At 39.8% G+C, this 17073-nt stretch overlaps 1 protein-coding gene across 2 annotated transcripts in view; it reads right to left on the reverse strand.

Annotated features, from left to right (window-relative positions):
- KDM3A (lysine demethylase 3A) overlaps positions 1-17073 on the reverse strand; it is a 51438-nt gene that overhangs the window by 7402 nt on the left and 26963 nt on the right. For both annotated transcript variants that reach the window (XM_034953500.2, XM_055107707.2), the window contains exons 11-20: positions 14885-15089; positions 10334-10548; positions 7288-7440; positions 7052-7147; positions 6582-6709; positions 4955-5150; positions 3212-3384; positions 2620-2856; positions 1156-1327; positions 280-367 (exon numbers count right to left, since the gene is read on the reverse strand). In XM_034953500.2, coding sequence (XP_034809391.1) covers positions 280-367; positions 1156-1327; positions 2620-2856; positions 3212-3384; positions 4955-5150; positions 6582-6709; positions 7052-7147; positions 7288-7440; positions 10334-10548; positions 14885-15089 — 1663 coding nt within the window. The remainder of the gene's footprint in view (positions 1-279; positions 368-1155; positions 1328-2619; positions 2857-3211; positions 3385-4954; positions 5151-6581; positions 6710-7051; positions 7148-7287; positions 7441-10333; positions 10549-14884; positions 15090-17073) is intronic.

Below are 17073 nucleotides of genomic sequence, written 5' to 3' on the forward strand. Positions count from 1 at the left end.
AGCCTTGTAAGAAAAAGTGAGCCTCTTCTCTAGCAGGGCCTACCATGGAAAATCTGTGGTGTTCCATTAGTCAGCCAGGCCTAAAAGCCAATCACTTCTTCATCTCATCTAAAAATAAACATGCCTCCAATGACTACAGACTAGAAATGAAAAATCAGTGGCAGTATAATTACAGAACTTTTGTTATTTTCTTGAAAACTGTTTTCTCACTACCTCAAAAAAGAATTTATCCTACCAAGTGAAGGACAGAATCATCTCTCCCCACCTTCATAATCATACCTGGAAGGCATCATATCTCTAAAATCTTCCCCTGGTGGCCAGTCCTTAAGTTTCAACACCATTGGTTCTTTTTCATTTTTCAAACGATCTGAAAGGTAAACAGAATGAACTGTTACTATTTATAATTCAGAAACAGACCAAAATAAATGACAAATTAGCATTTTATGCCTCAACAATACAAATAAAATATGTCTCTGCAAAATTTTCATAACCTGATAAATTTAGTATACAAATATTACTTTTCCTTAATTTTCCCCTCCTACCAACTATCCACCATTTTATTTCTGCAGTGTAAAGAAATCCTTTTGTACCCAGGAGGCAGCAAGGTGCAGCAAAATAAAGATCACCAACTAATGGATCTGTGTCAGGGCCTTGTCTTTCCTAGAAGCTTATTAAGCTGCTACTCATTCTTGGGAGATTCAGCCGCTCCCTTTTGCCCACTGCATGTAGGTGGTGTTTCGACAGCTGTCATCGATCCAATCTGCTCCTCCTCTACAGTGTTCCAGAAGAAGTGAGCAGCACCCCAACTAACCAACAGCAATGCACGTCAACCATCAAGGGTCACAGGTGTTTAGTTTAGTAAACCCATTTTTCTGAGGCCAGCATGCAACAGAAATTACTTATTCTGCTCAGAGAGAGAGACTGACCCTATCTGATGTTCTGTCCAGGGACAACAAAGACCAACAGAACAGGTAATAATGCCTCGGGGTTTAAAAGCATAAACATTGTAACAAGGAAGGGGAGGAGACACGTTAATTTTAAACTCCAAAATCCTGGAAAATGCTGTGGCTGCCACTGATGGGTCTCAGACTCCTGCCATTCCTGTGTCCCCTCCTTTCACATCCCCAACCCCCTTAAAAGATCTTTCATACATACTTGGAACGTCTTCAAATCCATCCCAGAAGTCTCCTACTGTGGCTCCTGTGATGATTTCATTGGTCCTACAATTAACTAGGTCTACTTCCTGCTCACCAAACTCTTTCCTGAAGGATTCAGGTTTCCAAAGTTCAGAGTTCAATTTATGATGCACTCCAGACACCATCACTGGCTAAATGAAGAGAAGGAAAACTTTAGTCTGAACTCTGCCAGCTCTGCCCCCACTCCCGAAGGCAGTCCCTCTTCACACTGCTATTGGTATATTTCCATGGAGCTGGTGCTCTGTCTCAGATGGTGATGTGACAGTTTCGGCTTAGTTCTCTGACCTCCCAAAGCACCTCCAACCTTCACCATTCATCTGCTACACACCCTTGCTCTCAAACTACATGGGTAAGCATCTAGGAGAAAGGATCACCTTTCCTAGTAAGATCTCATTACTTACAGCAAGACGGACTGTGAAGAAGGCAAGCGCTGGAAGGAGTGTCCAGTGACACCAGTCACCAGTGAAACAGGGTGACTGACCCCACCGTACTTGAGCCTGTTATTGCCAAGCAGGAATATGGCCTGTGACACCCCTCACTACTACTGGCTGTGTGAGGGTGCCAAATCTTTTGGCCGTCTAAGACAACCCAGAAGCTCTAACCTTTACATGAAATAGTCTAACATTAAAATATTGACAAGCAAGAAAGAAAGCCTGCCGATAAACTGTATTCAGCCCATCATTTTGTTTTTTGTCTATATGTGATTAAATGAGCAAATCCTATTAGTACACTGGATGGAGAAAAACATTTTGGAAATTTATTTTTGGTTAAACACTCACATCTTTCTGTTTGGCAATTCTCCCAAATTCTTGTCCAAGAGCAGAGTGTTCCTTTAGCAAAGACCCTATCTGGCCAAACAGAGAAGCCAAAGATCCAGAAAACAGAACCAAAACAAGAAAGCACAGAAGCAGGCCTAGAAATTCTCCTAAAGATATTAACCGGCACTTAAGATCCAACAACGCTGCCCTTTGAAGCAGGCACCTGGGGACTATGTGACACCACACGGCCCTAGCCCACCTAGAATTGCCTTCAGCACAGGCTTTTCATTCAGGTAAGAGGGGTGCATGATTTTGTACCACATTTTGTCTAATCTCCCAAATCCCATCAGCCTGTAGTCACACTCTCACTTCCTCTGCTGAAGTTTACCATAGGAATCACCAAGCCTGGATGCCCTTGTCAAAAACCCAGCGGGGACTGGTAGGAAGCAACAAAAACCTGACTGGAAAAGTCCAGCTTAGGACCAGCTGCTTTAAAAAGTAAGACCCACGGCCACATCCTGACCTGATTATATTCACCCGAAACAATAAAGAATAAAACAGGAGGTGAAGGAGGGGGAAAGCCTGGGGTGGGGTTGTCAGAAGTCTGCTAAAGGAACTGAGAAGGGGGTTCTGAATAGGGCAGGAGGATGGGAGGCCTACATTACCTGCCCTTGTTTCCAGCACTCCCTAAACACATTCCAGTTGCTCTTATTGTTGGGGTCTTGCAAGCACAGCAAGCGATTATCACATAGCCAATAGTGAGGAGTGTCAAAGCCCAGAATGCTGGGCTTGATGGTTAGTCCTTGAGGCCTCTTAGATAAATCAGAAGTCGTCTTATTTTGCACCAAAGAGGCAAAGATGTCATCAAGAATTTTCGGTGTATTCTTGAGTCCATTTTCTGTCTGAATTGGAGAAAGAACAAAAGTCTCAAATATGTCATTCCCTTACCATCAAGAAACTCCATTCCCATAATGAGTATAGATTACATATCCAGAAGATTCCAAGCCAGGACCCCCAGGCAAAAAGGTACGTCCCCTGTCCCCACTTGACAACTCATACAAGTGAGGTAACAGGAGAAAGTGGCCCGGTTCAGAACTATAGTCCCATAAAACCCATCCTCCAGTGACTCAGCCTTCTGAACCCACAAAGGTAAGTATGTGATTCAGTCTCCTTTCTACTTTCAGTTCCAACTTCTCTACTCTCTTCCTGTTCTGTCTTCAACTTTAAAACATGGAATACCAACAATCAAACACATACCTTTCCTGTAGAAGAATTCAAGAGATTCCGGAGGAAACCAGAATTGTTGTTGCTTACGGGTGTCAAAATTGTGCTGTTAAACGTATGGAGGACTGTGCTGGATTTGCTTAAAGGTGGGAGGGGTGGAAGGCATTTGATTTCATTCTTTAAAATTGGCATTGTTGGTTGTTTTTCTAAAATAAAACCAAAACATCCACATGAAAAAACATTCTGAAAGGCAAATCCCTTATTAGTATTCTACTAGCAGAATTACTTTAGAACTTGCTTTCTATTTACTGAAACAAAAAAAATACTTTAGGGAGTAAGTATGAATGATATGATTTACTTAGACAAGGATTCCTCACTGATGTTAAAAACAATAACTATCCAGTACAATGGAATTTTGTAAATTGACCTTTGTATCTAGCAACCCTGACAAATGTTTAGTAAATGTAGATTCTTTTGGATTTTTTGCATGTACTGTCTACAAATATTGGCAGCATTCTCTTTACACATTTTTTTTCCCTGAATGCACTGACCAGGACTTCCAGTACAATGCTTAATAAAGAGTGAAAACAGATATCCTTTGTCTTGTTCTTGAACATAAAAACTGTTTAAAAAAAAAAAACAAAACCAAACAAATGAAAACCTCAAAGACCAGCTTGGCCAACATGGCAAAACCCCATTTCTACTAAAAATACAAATGTTAAGCAGGGCGTGGTGGCAGGCGTCTATAATCCTAGCTATTCAGGAGGCTGAGGCAGGACAATGGCTTGAACCTGGGAGGCAGAGTGCAGTGTTACAGTGAGCCAAGATCATGCCACTGCACTCCAGCCTGGCTGTACACAGCAAGATTCCGTCTCAAAAAAACTCAAAACAAATTTAAAAAAAAATTCAACAACTATTTATGATGTCTCCAGTCTTGTTTTTTGGTTTAAACTCTTGATTAACAATGTTCTTAATTTAAGAAGTTTTTTGTAAATCATTAACAGGTACTGAATTTTACTTAATGTTTTCCTGCATCTTGTCCCATGATTCTTCTACATTTTTGAATGTCAGACTATATCTTCATTTCTGGAAAAACCTTGAAAAACTTGAATTCTCTTCCGGCCACTTGCTAACTGTCTTACTTCGGCTCAAATGAGCTGGTTTCTATGTGCTTCAGCTTCGTCATCAGTAATACAGAAATAATGAGCAATATTGATGATTGGGCATTTCAGAATTACATCACATGTAAAGAGAGGGCCTGGGCCACAACAGGGGTTCGAATATTCTTTCTCCTCTTTCTAAGGTATGTATAAACTCACCAGCTGTGCTCTTGCCAGCTTTTCAAATTATTTTTTTCTACAACAGTCATCTTAGACTTAATTTATGAGTTCTTTTAAGAGCTCCTTATCACATTTTTAAAGCTATATAAAGGTTTTTCCAGAAATTCAGATGTAGTCTAACATTCAAATATTCCTTCATTTACAGTGTCAAATTTGATTCATTAAAATTTTGTTCCAGATCTTTGCATGAAAGAGGTGGCCTGCAATTCTTCTCTTCTGTAACACAGCCAGAAGGTGGAAGTCCCTAAATTTTAATGCAGCAAAATTTCTCCTCTTTGGTGCTGCATTTCAAAAACACTTTCATTTGTGGCAGGTTCCAGGATGACTCCAGAGAAGCACTTTCCATTCCACACGACTTCTAACCACTGTTCTCTCAAGTCCTTCCACGAATGGACTAAAATACTCAAGAACAAACACGAAAGCAGGAAACACTCACCCTTGTTTTCCTTGTTGACATTCCCGCTGGTTAGGTCGGCCAGCCAGTTTAGAGGAGATGTGCTGGCTGGACAAGCAGGCTTCATGCTGCCGGCTGGCTTGGAGGCTGCTTCCCCACCCACAGCTGCTGGCTCCAACACTGAGGGATTCTGCTGGAGCACTGCACCAAGAGTCGGTTTTTCTCCAGCTAAAGAAGTCTGTGTTAAGCATTAAAGGACGATTTTACATAAGCTGAAGAAAGACAGCTTCCTTTTCTTTTCTTCTCTCCTAATAGCCGACCAACAAGTAAGATAAATATCCAGAACAAAACCACCTAATAGTTAGCCCTGGGTATCCCCACAGCTGCAGTAATCCCACACTAGTAGAGAATAACTAAAAGGTAGGAGAGATGTCAGCAACTTAAACACAGCAAGGTATTACCCCCCGCACCCTTTCACCAGCCCCTGCTGGTACCTATCCCTATTACTCTATGTACCATGCTGGTTTAAAATGACCAGTTTGTGCCTGTCTCCCCTATGAACTCATCCCAGAATTCAGGATAGGCACAGAAAACATGGTTAAAAACGAATAAATGACGCAGGCAGGAAAGGTAAAGCGGTGATTTCAGAAGGAAATGGGATGCAGAGAAAGAGAAAATGCTATTTTGACTTAGCTTTAAAAATGTGATGAGGAGCTCTTAAAAGAACCCATAAATTAAATCTAAGATGACTGCTGTAGAAGAAAATAATTTTAAAAACTGGCAAGAGTGAGTTTATACATACATAAGAAGGAGGAAAAAAAAATATTCAAACCCCTGTTGTGGTCTAGGCCCTCTCTTTACATGTGATGTAATTCTGTGATGCCCAATCATCAATATTGCTTCTTATTTCTATATTACTGATGAGGAAGCTGAAGCACATAGAAACCAGCTCACTTCAGCCAAAGTAACGCAACTAGCACGTGGAAGGAAAAGAACTCAAATTCAGTTCTGACTCCAAATATTACAAGTCTTCTGCTCTCCCATCCTGCCTATGACACCACAGCTTTATAGAAATGTAAATTTCTGATTATTAAACACAATGCGGCATACTGATTACTGGAACGAGGGGGAGAAGGGACAGCAAGACGTACATGTGATGGTGGGGAGGAGAAGGATGCCACCAAGGAGAGACATGAGGACTGAGAAAATTAACATTTTTTACATTGCGTGATGGGCAACTAAAGGTTCATTTCATCATTTCCTTCAACTGTGCATAAACACAGGCAAAATATATTTAGTAATTTTAAAAATGTTAAAGCTTATCTTAATAATTTTAATTCTGCAAAATACACAAAAAATTTTTTTAAACCCTTTACAAATTCGACAGCTACTTATTAGGTAGACTACTTTAGAACTTTTTGCTTTTTCAAGAAACAAAAATGTAAAACCTACTAAAAGAGGCCACAGTAGAGTCTACGAAAGTAATGTGAAAAGTCAGAACGGGTCTCTGAACTGTCACATGAACTGTATGAATTCTTTCTCTCTCTCTTTCCACTGATAGCTATCCCCAGGTTCCTTTCAAATGCACTGATAGAAATCCTTGGGTTATTTGAAAAACAGACAAATGACAATTACAAGAGATGCTGAATTTAACATAAGCAGTAAATACCTGTTTTAGGTCTTCCTTTGAGGCTGGTTTTGAAAAGAGTTTGAATTGCCTGTTTGAACAAGGGCAGTTTGCCTTTATTCCCCATTTCGCTCTTACAGAATGAACAATGTCTCCAACATCATAGAGTGCTAAAGAAAGGGCAGAGGCAAACATCTGAACAAGGATATTAGGTACTTTCAACCTCAACATTACAGAGCAGAAGCTGGCATTCCCCACAGGATTACTTTTCCCACTCCCTCCTTTTCATTCGGCTCCAGAGGCCTTCCCCAAAATGCATTTTCTTTTCTACTACAAAACTATCCCACAAAACTTGACTCGAAAAGTGTTGGAGGAATTATCTAATATATTTCTGGACAACTTACAATACACACTAAAATAAACTTAACGAGTAATAAAGGAAAACACAACTACCAGCTCCCATGAGTTAACCAAGACAAGGGGAAAGAAAATCACTGCAGCACATGAAATACCTTTTCCAGGAATGATCTGTGTGGGCATTAAGTTCTCTGGTTCATGTATCTGACTCTTCACACATTTTAGCCAAGAGAAAGTCTTGTAAGCAGCACCTGCAAATAACTGATTTGTAGTAACTGTTCTTTACAGACTCTGGCTCCACATGCTTCAAGAAACCCGCCAAACACAAATCAACAAAAACACTTGATTTAACTGTGTAGAGGGGCTGGAGGAGAATCAAATCGGTTCTCACCCTGTTGGCAATTCTTTCTCTTCATCCGGTAGCAGTCCACACATACTCCAAACCCACACCGAGGACACACCCAGTGCAGGTTGAAGATGGTGGTGTCGCACACATCACACATTTCTCGAACACCTTTGACAGCTCGCTTCCAAGCAACCTGTCCTGCAAAAATCAGTAAATCACTTAAGTCTTTGGAAGGAGAGGGCTTCTGAAACCAAAAACGAAAGGTAGGGGTTATTGTCATTCCTCCCTGTGACTAGACTTCAAATTAACTTTGTTCAGCCTTCATTGCAAATGCTGTCCTCCACCCCATGAGGTGTTCCTGGATCCCCTCAGCACTCCTAGTAACTTGAATTTGTACTTCAGATTCATGCCTCTTCTCACTTTATGTATTCAGGCACAGTCTCACCTCCCTCTAGGAGACTGAACTCCAAGCAGAATCCCTATTCAGACTGTGCAGCAGTAGTTACACAAGTTGGAGCTCAGACACAGGTATCACACAACAGTGGTTCTTAACCTCTGAGTCATGAGTCCCTTTCAGAATTTAAAGGCAGCATGTTCCAGGCTTTCTCCAAAGGAAAATGAAAAATTTACTCAGATCCACAAACCCAGTAATCTGCACTGAGTATCAGGTTATTCAGATACCCTACATCCACTCAGACTGCCCATTAAAAACTCCAAGGTTCTCAGGGGGCCTGGAGGGAGTTGCACATTAACTTTGTGCAGGCACAATGGTCCGAGATCAGTTTCTTCACCAGTCAGTCAGAAATTCGATTTAGCCAGTGCCAGGAATGATGCAGGCACCCAGGACTAACTCACACTAACCAAACATCCAGCAGATTAAGGCACGACCGGGGATTCCACAAAGCAGCATTTTCTGTTCCAGTGGCCAAGACCTAATAACTGGAGGGAGAGGCCTTCCAAAACTGGATGGGCCATTGAACCCTTCCCCTAGATGGAGGAGTGCCAAATCAGGGAACCAAACCAGGTTATCAGCAAGCTTTCAGAAGTATGAGCAAAGGGAGGACATTTTTGTGGGTCACAGAAAAGCCCAAGGTCTCCTGACTAGGAGACTCCTGGCAGTCAGTCTGTCTCTCTCCTGAACAACACTGCATCAAAGCTGCTGCACTCCTGTTCTATGGAGAACATCTTTTTCCTAATCCAGTTTGGGGTTAACTCATTCCTTCTTCAGACTGAACACAACCCAAATGACCAAGCTTTAGTTTATACAAAATCAATCCAACTGCTGAATGAACTTCTGCCATTACATTATAATGTAATAGCACAGGGCACAATTCATATAGCTTTAGGCATCTTACAAATGAGATTTTATGAACTTCATCTTGGACACTTGGATTAGACTGTTTCATCAGAAAGTACTCTTAGATCTCTTAGCCACCTGTTTAATGATTATTTGTCACTGAAAGGACAGAATAAAAGTAGTAATAGTCGAGATCTTCTCCCTAATCTCAGGATCAGAGGTAAACTCTTCTGGGTATGGTGGCATATTTCAGTATCACTCACAGTGAGTTTCTCTCTCCAATCTGACCAGCTTGTCACAGAGAAAAGAAAGAGCAACAGGATAATCAAAAAGGCAAGGAGGAGAGGTTAATCCCATTTAAATCTTCAAGGAGGAGAGTTTCTTAATTATGCTGTAAAAGATAACTGTGCCTTTTTCTATATGAAAAAAAAACATTTTTTAGATGACTCATCTTTATCAAAGAAAAAGCCATCACTTGCTTAAAACAGCTCTGCTGATTCAGGAGCAAAGCCACTAATACATTCCAAAAAAGTGTTTCCACATTGCAGTCATGTATGTACCACTGCCAGACCAGTTACTTAGGAATTTTTCTTTCAATCTACTACTTTTACTTAAATATATTTAATAAAGAAACTTTGTATCTCTATTGAAAATGGAAAACTAATATTGCTTGTCTTAAACAGACTACAGAGGGAAAAGTATAATAAGACTCTTGACTTAGAGTCTCCACTACCCCAGCTGAATGAAGTAATTCTAAAGAATAGCTCTGGTTGTCCCAGGCACTCGCAATTCCCTTTCTCCCAGGCAGCTCTGGATTCCTACAGCTGGGAATGACCTAGTCCTGTTCCTTAGACTCTGAGACAGTATCCACACATATTCAATAAGTTATTTTTGTGCTTAAGCTAGGTTGTTAGTTGCTGGTAATAAATCAAAATTCTTAAGACTGGCATGGATGCTTGTATTCAAACATACTTGGTTAAGCAAAGTCTAAAAAGAGACACACCAGAGGAATAGAAAGGCTTCACTTTTAACTTTCAACCACTGGTAAAGATAAAATGATGAAAGAAAATATGAGGCTTAGAAGACAGATGCCCCATGGTGCTTCTGGCTGGATAACTCATTTCCACAGAGGGACATGGATAGGAAGACGCTGCACCGTCCTCCAAACATCCTAGCTTGAGATGTCATGAAGGAGGTCTGGCTCTAATGTGCCACCTACCCTGATTCCTGTGGCTTAATGGGCTGCCAGATCAGTGTAAGAGTGCTCCCAAAGAGGGGAGGACACAAGCACATGCACATCTGGAACCTCCAAGTATTCCCTTCAAACCTTGACTCTAACAATCATTTCCATTCTGAACCTGTTCTCATTCTCAAGTCTGGGACCCAGCCCTGCAGACTCTAACGCGGTAGGTCTAAGAGTCAGCCTTCCCATTCTTATTTTCCTTGAAATGTATTCATGATTACGAACCTTTGTTTTAAAATAAACCAATCTGAGACCTCATCCCCTTTTAGTGTGCCTGCACTGCTGGTGAGGCTGTGCAAATTCCACCCTCACTTCACCTTTCCTAACAAAAAAGGAGTTCCACTCCTCTGTTAATTGGCCCAAAATAAACCCCAAAGATAGGTGGCTAACTCTGATCAAACCTGTTGCAAAAGGAAAAATGCAACCTCATTATACCAAAGTTATCTAAACTTCTGGGTGAAAAAAAACCCAAGCAATTAGGACTTAGGTGTCACTTAGGAACAAAAATCAAATTGGGCTCAAAAATCCTACCCCCTAAGAGATGCTCTTACTGTGTGGCTCAATAGTTGACATAGCTTCCTTTTCAGAAATCACCATTTGACAGAAGTGGTCTCCAATGTTGGCCAAGATGTACTTTGCTGTGTCCAAATCAATCCCCACAACGTTTTTGGTTAAAGGTAACCACAAGCCAATTGCTTCATTGTCATACTTGTTTGGTGTTAAGAAGCCTTCTACCCGCAACACACCATGTTTGTTGAATTGTAACCTAGGGGAAGCAGGGGAAAAAAAGATGTAATGTACACACACACACACACACACACACACACACACACACACAAAACTTATTTACAACTTGTAATTACTTTTTTTTTTTTTTTGGGATGGAGTCTCGCTCTGTCACCCAGGCTGGAGTGCAGTGGTGCCATCTCGGCTTACTGCAACCTCTGCCTCCCAAGTTCAAGCAACTCTCCCTGCCTCAGCTTCCCCTTTAGCTGGGATTACAGGGGCCTGCCACCACTCCCGCCTAATTTTTGTATTTTTAGTAGAAATGGGGTTTCGCTATGTTGGCCAGGCTGGTCTTGAACTCCTGACCTCAGGTGATACGCCTGCCTCAGCCTCCCAAAGTGCTGGGACTACAGGCATGAGCCACCATGCCCATCCACAACTTGTAATTACTATTTAAATCAACAAAGTCCTTCCTAGTTTTCTGTAATCTCCATGGCTAATCACAGCCAATGATTATTTGGCAATGTCAGTAGGAAGATTAAAAACACTTTTTCCCCAAAAGACAAGCTAGACAGGGGAAAGAGGAGGGAGGAGAAGGGGAGAGAGGTATATTTTGCACTCAAACCAATATAATCATACTGCCTCCAGGGATAGTTGTTCGACTTGCTGGACTTGGCACTTAAGAGCAAGGAAAATCACAAGTTACTACAGAAGTTAAGTCGTTAACAGAAGGTGATAAATAATCTGATCAGATTTAAATACAACTACTGCTTCAAGAAAAAAGCTCAGCTAAAGAAGGGTAACCCCTAGACAGTCACTGAAGCAATGACCACACTGGTCTGTGAGGTACTTGGTGCCTATATAAATTCCAGCTGCACGTTACTGTCCAAGCTTCTGGAAAGAGGGAGGCATTAAAATGGGCCTCAGAACCTAAGAAGTGGAACAAAGGGCAGAACATTTGTTCATTATCTGCCTTCAATACTGTATAACACTTGAATGTTCTTTTCATAAGCTATGTATTAGTTTTAAATTTTTGAAACACAAAATTTTTCTTTTTCTTTTTGAGACATCTCACTCCAATGCCCAGGCTGGAGTACAGTGGTATGATTACGGCTCACTGCAACCCCCACTCCCAGACTTCAGCAATCCTCCCACCTTCGCCTCTCAAGTGGCTGGGAAGGCAGGCATGTGCCACCACGCCCAGCTAATTTTCTTTTTCTATTTTTTGTAGAGACAGGGTTTTGCCCTGTTGCCCAAGCTGCTGTCAAACTCCTGGGCTCAAGCGATCCTCCCACCTTGGTCTCCTGAAGTGCTACGATTACAAGCATGAACCACCATACCCAGCCTAAAAGTACAGTATTCTGTCTAGGCACAATGGCTCACTGTAATCCCAGCACTTTGGGAGGCTGAGACAGATTCAGTTTGAGACCAGCCCAGAGAACACAACAAGACCCTGTCTCTACAAGAAAAAAATTTTTTAATTAGCCAGGCATGGTAGCACAAGCCCGTAGTCCTAGCTACCTGGGAAGCTGAGATGGGAGGATCACTTGAGCACAGGAGTTTGAGGTTACACAGTGAGCTACGATCGTGCCAATGCACTCCAGCCTGGGCAGCAGAGCAAGATTCTGTCTCTAAACATAAATAAGTAAATACATACATACATACGTACATACAAACAAATATTTCTAGTAGGAGACATAAAAAATAGATGTAAAACACAATGAAGTAGCCTGTAACAGATATCGTAACAGTCATTAATTCTTATAAGAGCAGAGGAGGAAGTGCTGACTGCTGACTATGAGTTTTGTGGGCCAATACGACAACGACTTCATAGTAAAGAGAGTAATTGAGCTTGCTTTGGCAAGAAAAGGTAGACAATTAGGTAAAGAAGGTATGTCCAAGAGACAGTACTTCATATAAAAGCAAGAAAACTAGAGGTGAACAGGCTGACAATAGACTAATTAGACTAAACGGTTTATTCAAATAGGTAAGAATCAGGAAGAACTTGCAGAGGTAAGTTGGGGTCAATTGCTGAAAGCCTTCAGTATTTCATTGGGGACCTTGACTTTGCTAGGCACTGGGCAGCTATCAAAAGTCATCATGTGAGACACAGGCAAAGTTGTGTTTTAGTAAAACCATTTGTCCAAAAGAGTGCAGAATAAACTGGAAGGACAAGACACTGTTACCTAACATACGCAAATTATTTCAAGCAGTCCAAATGAGAGATGCAAGTTTTTAATTTTTTAAGACGGCCCAAATTAGAGATAGTCATAACACAAAAAAATAAATTTGAAAGCATTTCAAAGTGGGAGGTAATGGCAATAGGACCTAGCAGCTGAGCCTTACCACTGAGACCCTACCCCTACTCCTATTTTATTTGCAGAAGAGTTTAATGAGATACAAACTTGATGAGGAGGCTAATGACAGCCTCAATCTTCACGCTAAACATCAGGAAAAAAGTTAAATTATGATATTCTTTTACCAAGATATGAGTTTCTTCTAGTTTCTACTACACTGGCTTCTACTACGCAGCATTAGGCAAAGGTACTTTCCCCTTTAAAGAAGTCAAAAATGAAAAAAACAGCTAAGTCATAAAGTCAATGACTTCTAGACTGCTACAAAAATATAGTGGGTTAAAAAAAAAAAGCTCTAATCATATTACAAAGAACAAAAGAAAGAAAAAAAAATTATCCCTTCCCTAAAATGCCTTTGCAACTTAAACCACTCTCTCATCCAATCTAGTTATATTTTTCATAGCAGAGGAGCCATAACAACATGAAATCAAGTGAATAGAAACACAAAGACCTGTACAAAGCATAACCATTTCAGTGTCTTCAAAATACATACACATACAAATGAATATGCATTGTAACACACTGTTTAAGAAGAAAATTCTCGAGAGGAAGGGAAACAGAGTTACCCTCTACTAACAGCTTATTCTGGGCCAGGCGTTATTCAGAATATATTAATATATGCATATGTTAACATACGTTAACAGTATTACAGCTCTAAATGCTACCCACATGCTTTATGACGTGCTTTTGCAATTTACAAAGGGATGAATGGGGCAAACTAGTACCTAAAAAACTCTTACTTCGTTAAATAAGCCTGAATCTGAAAGTTACGAGCACAGATATAATGATCTAAATTCCCTGTGCATTTAATTCAGCTCATCAGCAATCTTTTAACTTAGATAAAATGAAAAGGGAGGAGGAGAATAGGAATTGAAATCAACTCTTCTGTTTATGATTAGAGTTAGTCCAACCTGAAAGTACCTAGATTTCTGAGAAAGTGAATTATATCTCAAGTTCAACTATACCAACACTGTTCATTTCTATATGAACAAAAAAGATAGGGCTGCTTTTTTCTTCACTCAGGATAGAAGAATTTAAAGAAAATGATTTTGAAAATATATATATACACACACATATATATACATATATACACATATATACACACATACACACATATACACATATATACACATATACACACATATATACATATATACACATATATACACACATATATACATATATACACATATACATATACACACACATATATATATATATGAAAATTTTGCCTATAAAATTGGAAAAGATTTTTTAAAAAGGTATGCCTCTCCCTGCTGGCAATGGTACAGAGACCATGGGAGCATGATCAAACCCTGCAGTGGTCAAGGACACAGGTGCGACCTTCCTGGAGGATAACTTGGCAGAACAGGTGTATCAAAGCCTTAAAACACACACACCTTCTGACCCAGAAATGCCACTTCTAGTAATCCTCCCAAAGCAAATAATCAGGGACACGGACAAGAAGATCATTTCTGCATTACTTCCAGTCACAAAAAATACAAAATAATCTTAATACCAACAAGGGAATTGGTGAAATAAATTATCAAACATTACTATAATGTGCTCTTACACAGAAATTCAAAAGTATTTAAAGAAAAAGGTTATGATCAAGAGGTTCCTACTATGTAATGGGAAAGTAAGATTCAAAACAGGGTGTGCAATATACCAACTAGGTATACCAACTAGGTATACATTTTATGATCATACAGTGCACTGAAAAGTTAACAGTAGTTATTTGTAGTGGTTTTTCAGAACCTTCGACATTTTTCTATAATGACTGTTACTTTTTGAAATAGAAGTTTATATTTTTAAGCTTTGTTACTTTAAAAAAATCAAAAATAAGAATGAAAAGTAACATGCAATAAGATCTAGATTCTCCAACCTAGAGATTATAAATGCAACATCTACCACCTTTTTACTTCTAGATTTACTGTTGATAAAAGAGTAACAAAAGTATGCCAGATGATCTAGCATAACAAGTATGCCCAGATTATCTGAACTTTTCCCAAAATGCCTCACCTCCTGAAGTGAAAGAAGCGGCAAAACACAGGTGAGTCCTTCTGTTGCTCCTTATCCTTGCGGAGACTGTCCAAGCGACACTCTCGGCATTTAGGCAACTGTGCCACGATGTTCACACAAGAATCATCCTGTACGAAGGCCTCGCCACTCTGTTGCAGCTTTTTGAGTTTAGCTGGGTCTGTCAAAACCGACTTCCTGGATGGGGCTAGGAAAACAAAAGATTAAGGAGACAGGACCTCAAATTTTTAAAAATCACATTCATATATGACTGAATTCTATTCAAAAACCCAATATTCCCTTAAAGAGAACTCCCTTCTCAATTCCTGGTTCAATTGTAATTTCTAAAAATGGCTCAACAGAAGACAACTATCAGAATAACTGGGAAAGTTTTACTCTCTTTATAAAACAATTCTTATTTGCTCAATCCATTTGGCAACATAAAACCCCAAATTAAACAGCCAGACTCACAATTCAAAGTTAATGTATACTTCTATTCACAACCCTACATTTTAGGATGTTTTCAAATCAGACATTTAATTCAAACTCTCTCGAGGCTCACTTCTGCAGAGGCCTGACTTAGTAGATGTCCATTCTGTCACTTTCCAAATTCAAAAAAGACTGGTTTAAGGTGTGTTTTTAAAAGTACAATGCAAAAGCTAACCATTCTAAAAATAACAATAAACAAATCACTTTCCTACGTAGCCCCTGGGTCTATGGAGTTAGAGCATCTTCTAAATGCCTGTCACTTGACTCCTGACACGTCTTCCCCTTCTTTCACACATGTGGTCCATGCAGGATTAAGAGCACTGGCTACAGACAGGATTATCATTCTAAGTAAATGCAGATTTTATGTTTTAACTTGTAATAGGCCGGAGAATTTGAAATGTTAACATGGTTTCTAAAGACAAGGTAGACATGTATCAGGAAAGAGCAATCACCGTGTCAGAGAAAATAACAAAGTAAGGAATCCATTTGTATGTCAAGAGCCTTAAGGAATATTTCATAGAAAACAGAAAAGACCTTTTCTTAGGGTCCCAGAGAGCTGAGAAGAGGGAAGTGGGTTTTTAGGCAAACAAACAAAAGTCAAAAACCAACAGCTTCTGGGGAACTAGTTGAGAGATGGGTGGGAGAGGTGAGTCTTGGAGAAAATTGGAAGATCCCAAACCAAAGAAGGTTTTAAATAAAGTAAACATCTTCAATAATTACCTTAGAGGTGATCTAATCTTACCTCTCTTTTAAAGCAGGACTAGACCACATGTAAATTTCTACATGATGCTGTTAGTCCTTGATCCCTTAAACACTCCTACTCAGTTATAGTGAAAGAGAAGGTAAAGTAAGAACGGAGAGAAAATAATGAGATTAGTAGTTCAAGGATGTAATTTTAATTACTCAGATATTGAAAGACATCCTTTGAGTTGAGCCAGGCTTCCACAGATCACAGGCAAGAAGGTTATCTTATCTGTTCTATCCTGGCTCACAAGAGGAAATATCTAGAAACAAGAAAGTTGAACTGTCTAAATCTAGCTCTTTACTGAGGAGAGCAACAGGTGCTACCATCAGTGATTCTCTGAATTCAAAGCCAAGTCAAGAGAAAAATGCAACGCCCACTTCTGAGGAGCCACGTATCTATCTGAACAGAAAAAAAGGCAGCTGTTTGACTCCAGTTTGCTTTTGTTTTCTAGACCCCAAGTGGAAGAAAGGAGCAGAAAAGTTTTCCAAGCCTTCTGTACTAACATGCAGTACTAGTGGACACAGCTCAGAAGTCCCGGTAGGCTTCTGATCACACTCTCACACCTCAACCAAAAAAAAAAAAAGTCACAGTAGATAGCAGGATGTGCTACTCCAGGATGTAAGTAAGTTTTTCACTTCTTTTAAAATCCATTAGATGGGGAATAGCTGCATAACATATTAAATGAGACAAAGCTGGACTCCGTAACTCACTTGTGTATCTATCATGTGCTTATTGCACTAGAATCTTTACTGTTTCGTCACATAATATTAAAGTAATTTGCTTCAAAAACTAGCTGAGTGTGAGAGCTGATGATTCAAAAAGAATAAATAGAACAAGGATATGGTTATGAATATGTACTTTCTTTTGAGTGTTACATAATTTCTGAGAACAGGATAATCTTATGCAATTAATTTTATGCAAATTAACAGGTATATTAACTTAAACCTCAATGAAGAAG

Source organism: Pan paniscus, chromosome 12 (genome assembly GCF_029289425.2).
Source record: "Pan paniscus chromosome 12, NHGRI_mPanPan1-v2.0_pri, whole genome shotgun sequence".
Taxonomy (NCBI): Eukaryota; Metazoa; Chordata; class Mammalia; order Primates; family Hominidae; genus Pan; species Pan paniscus.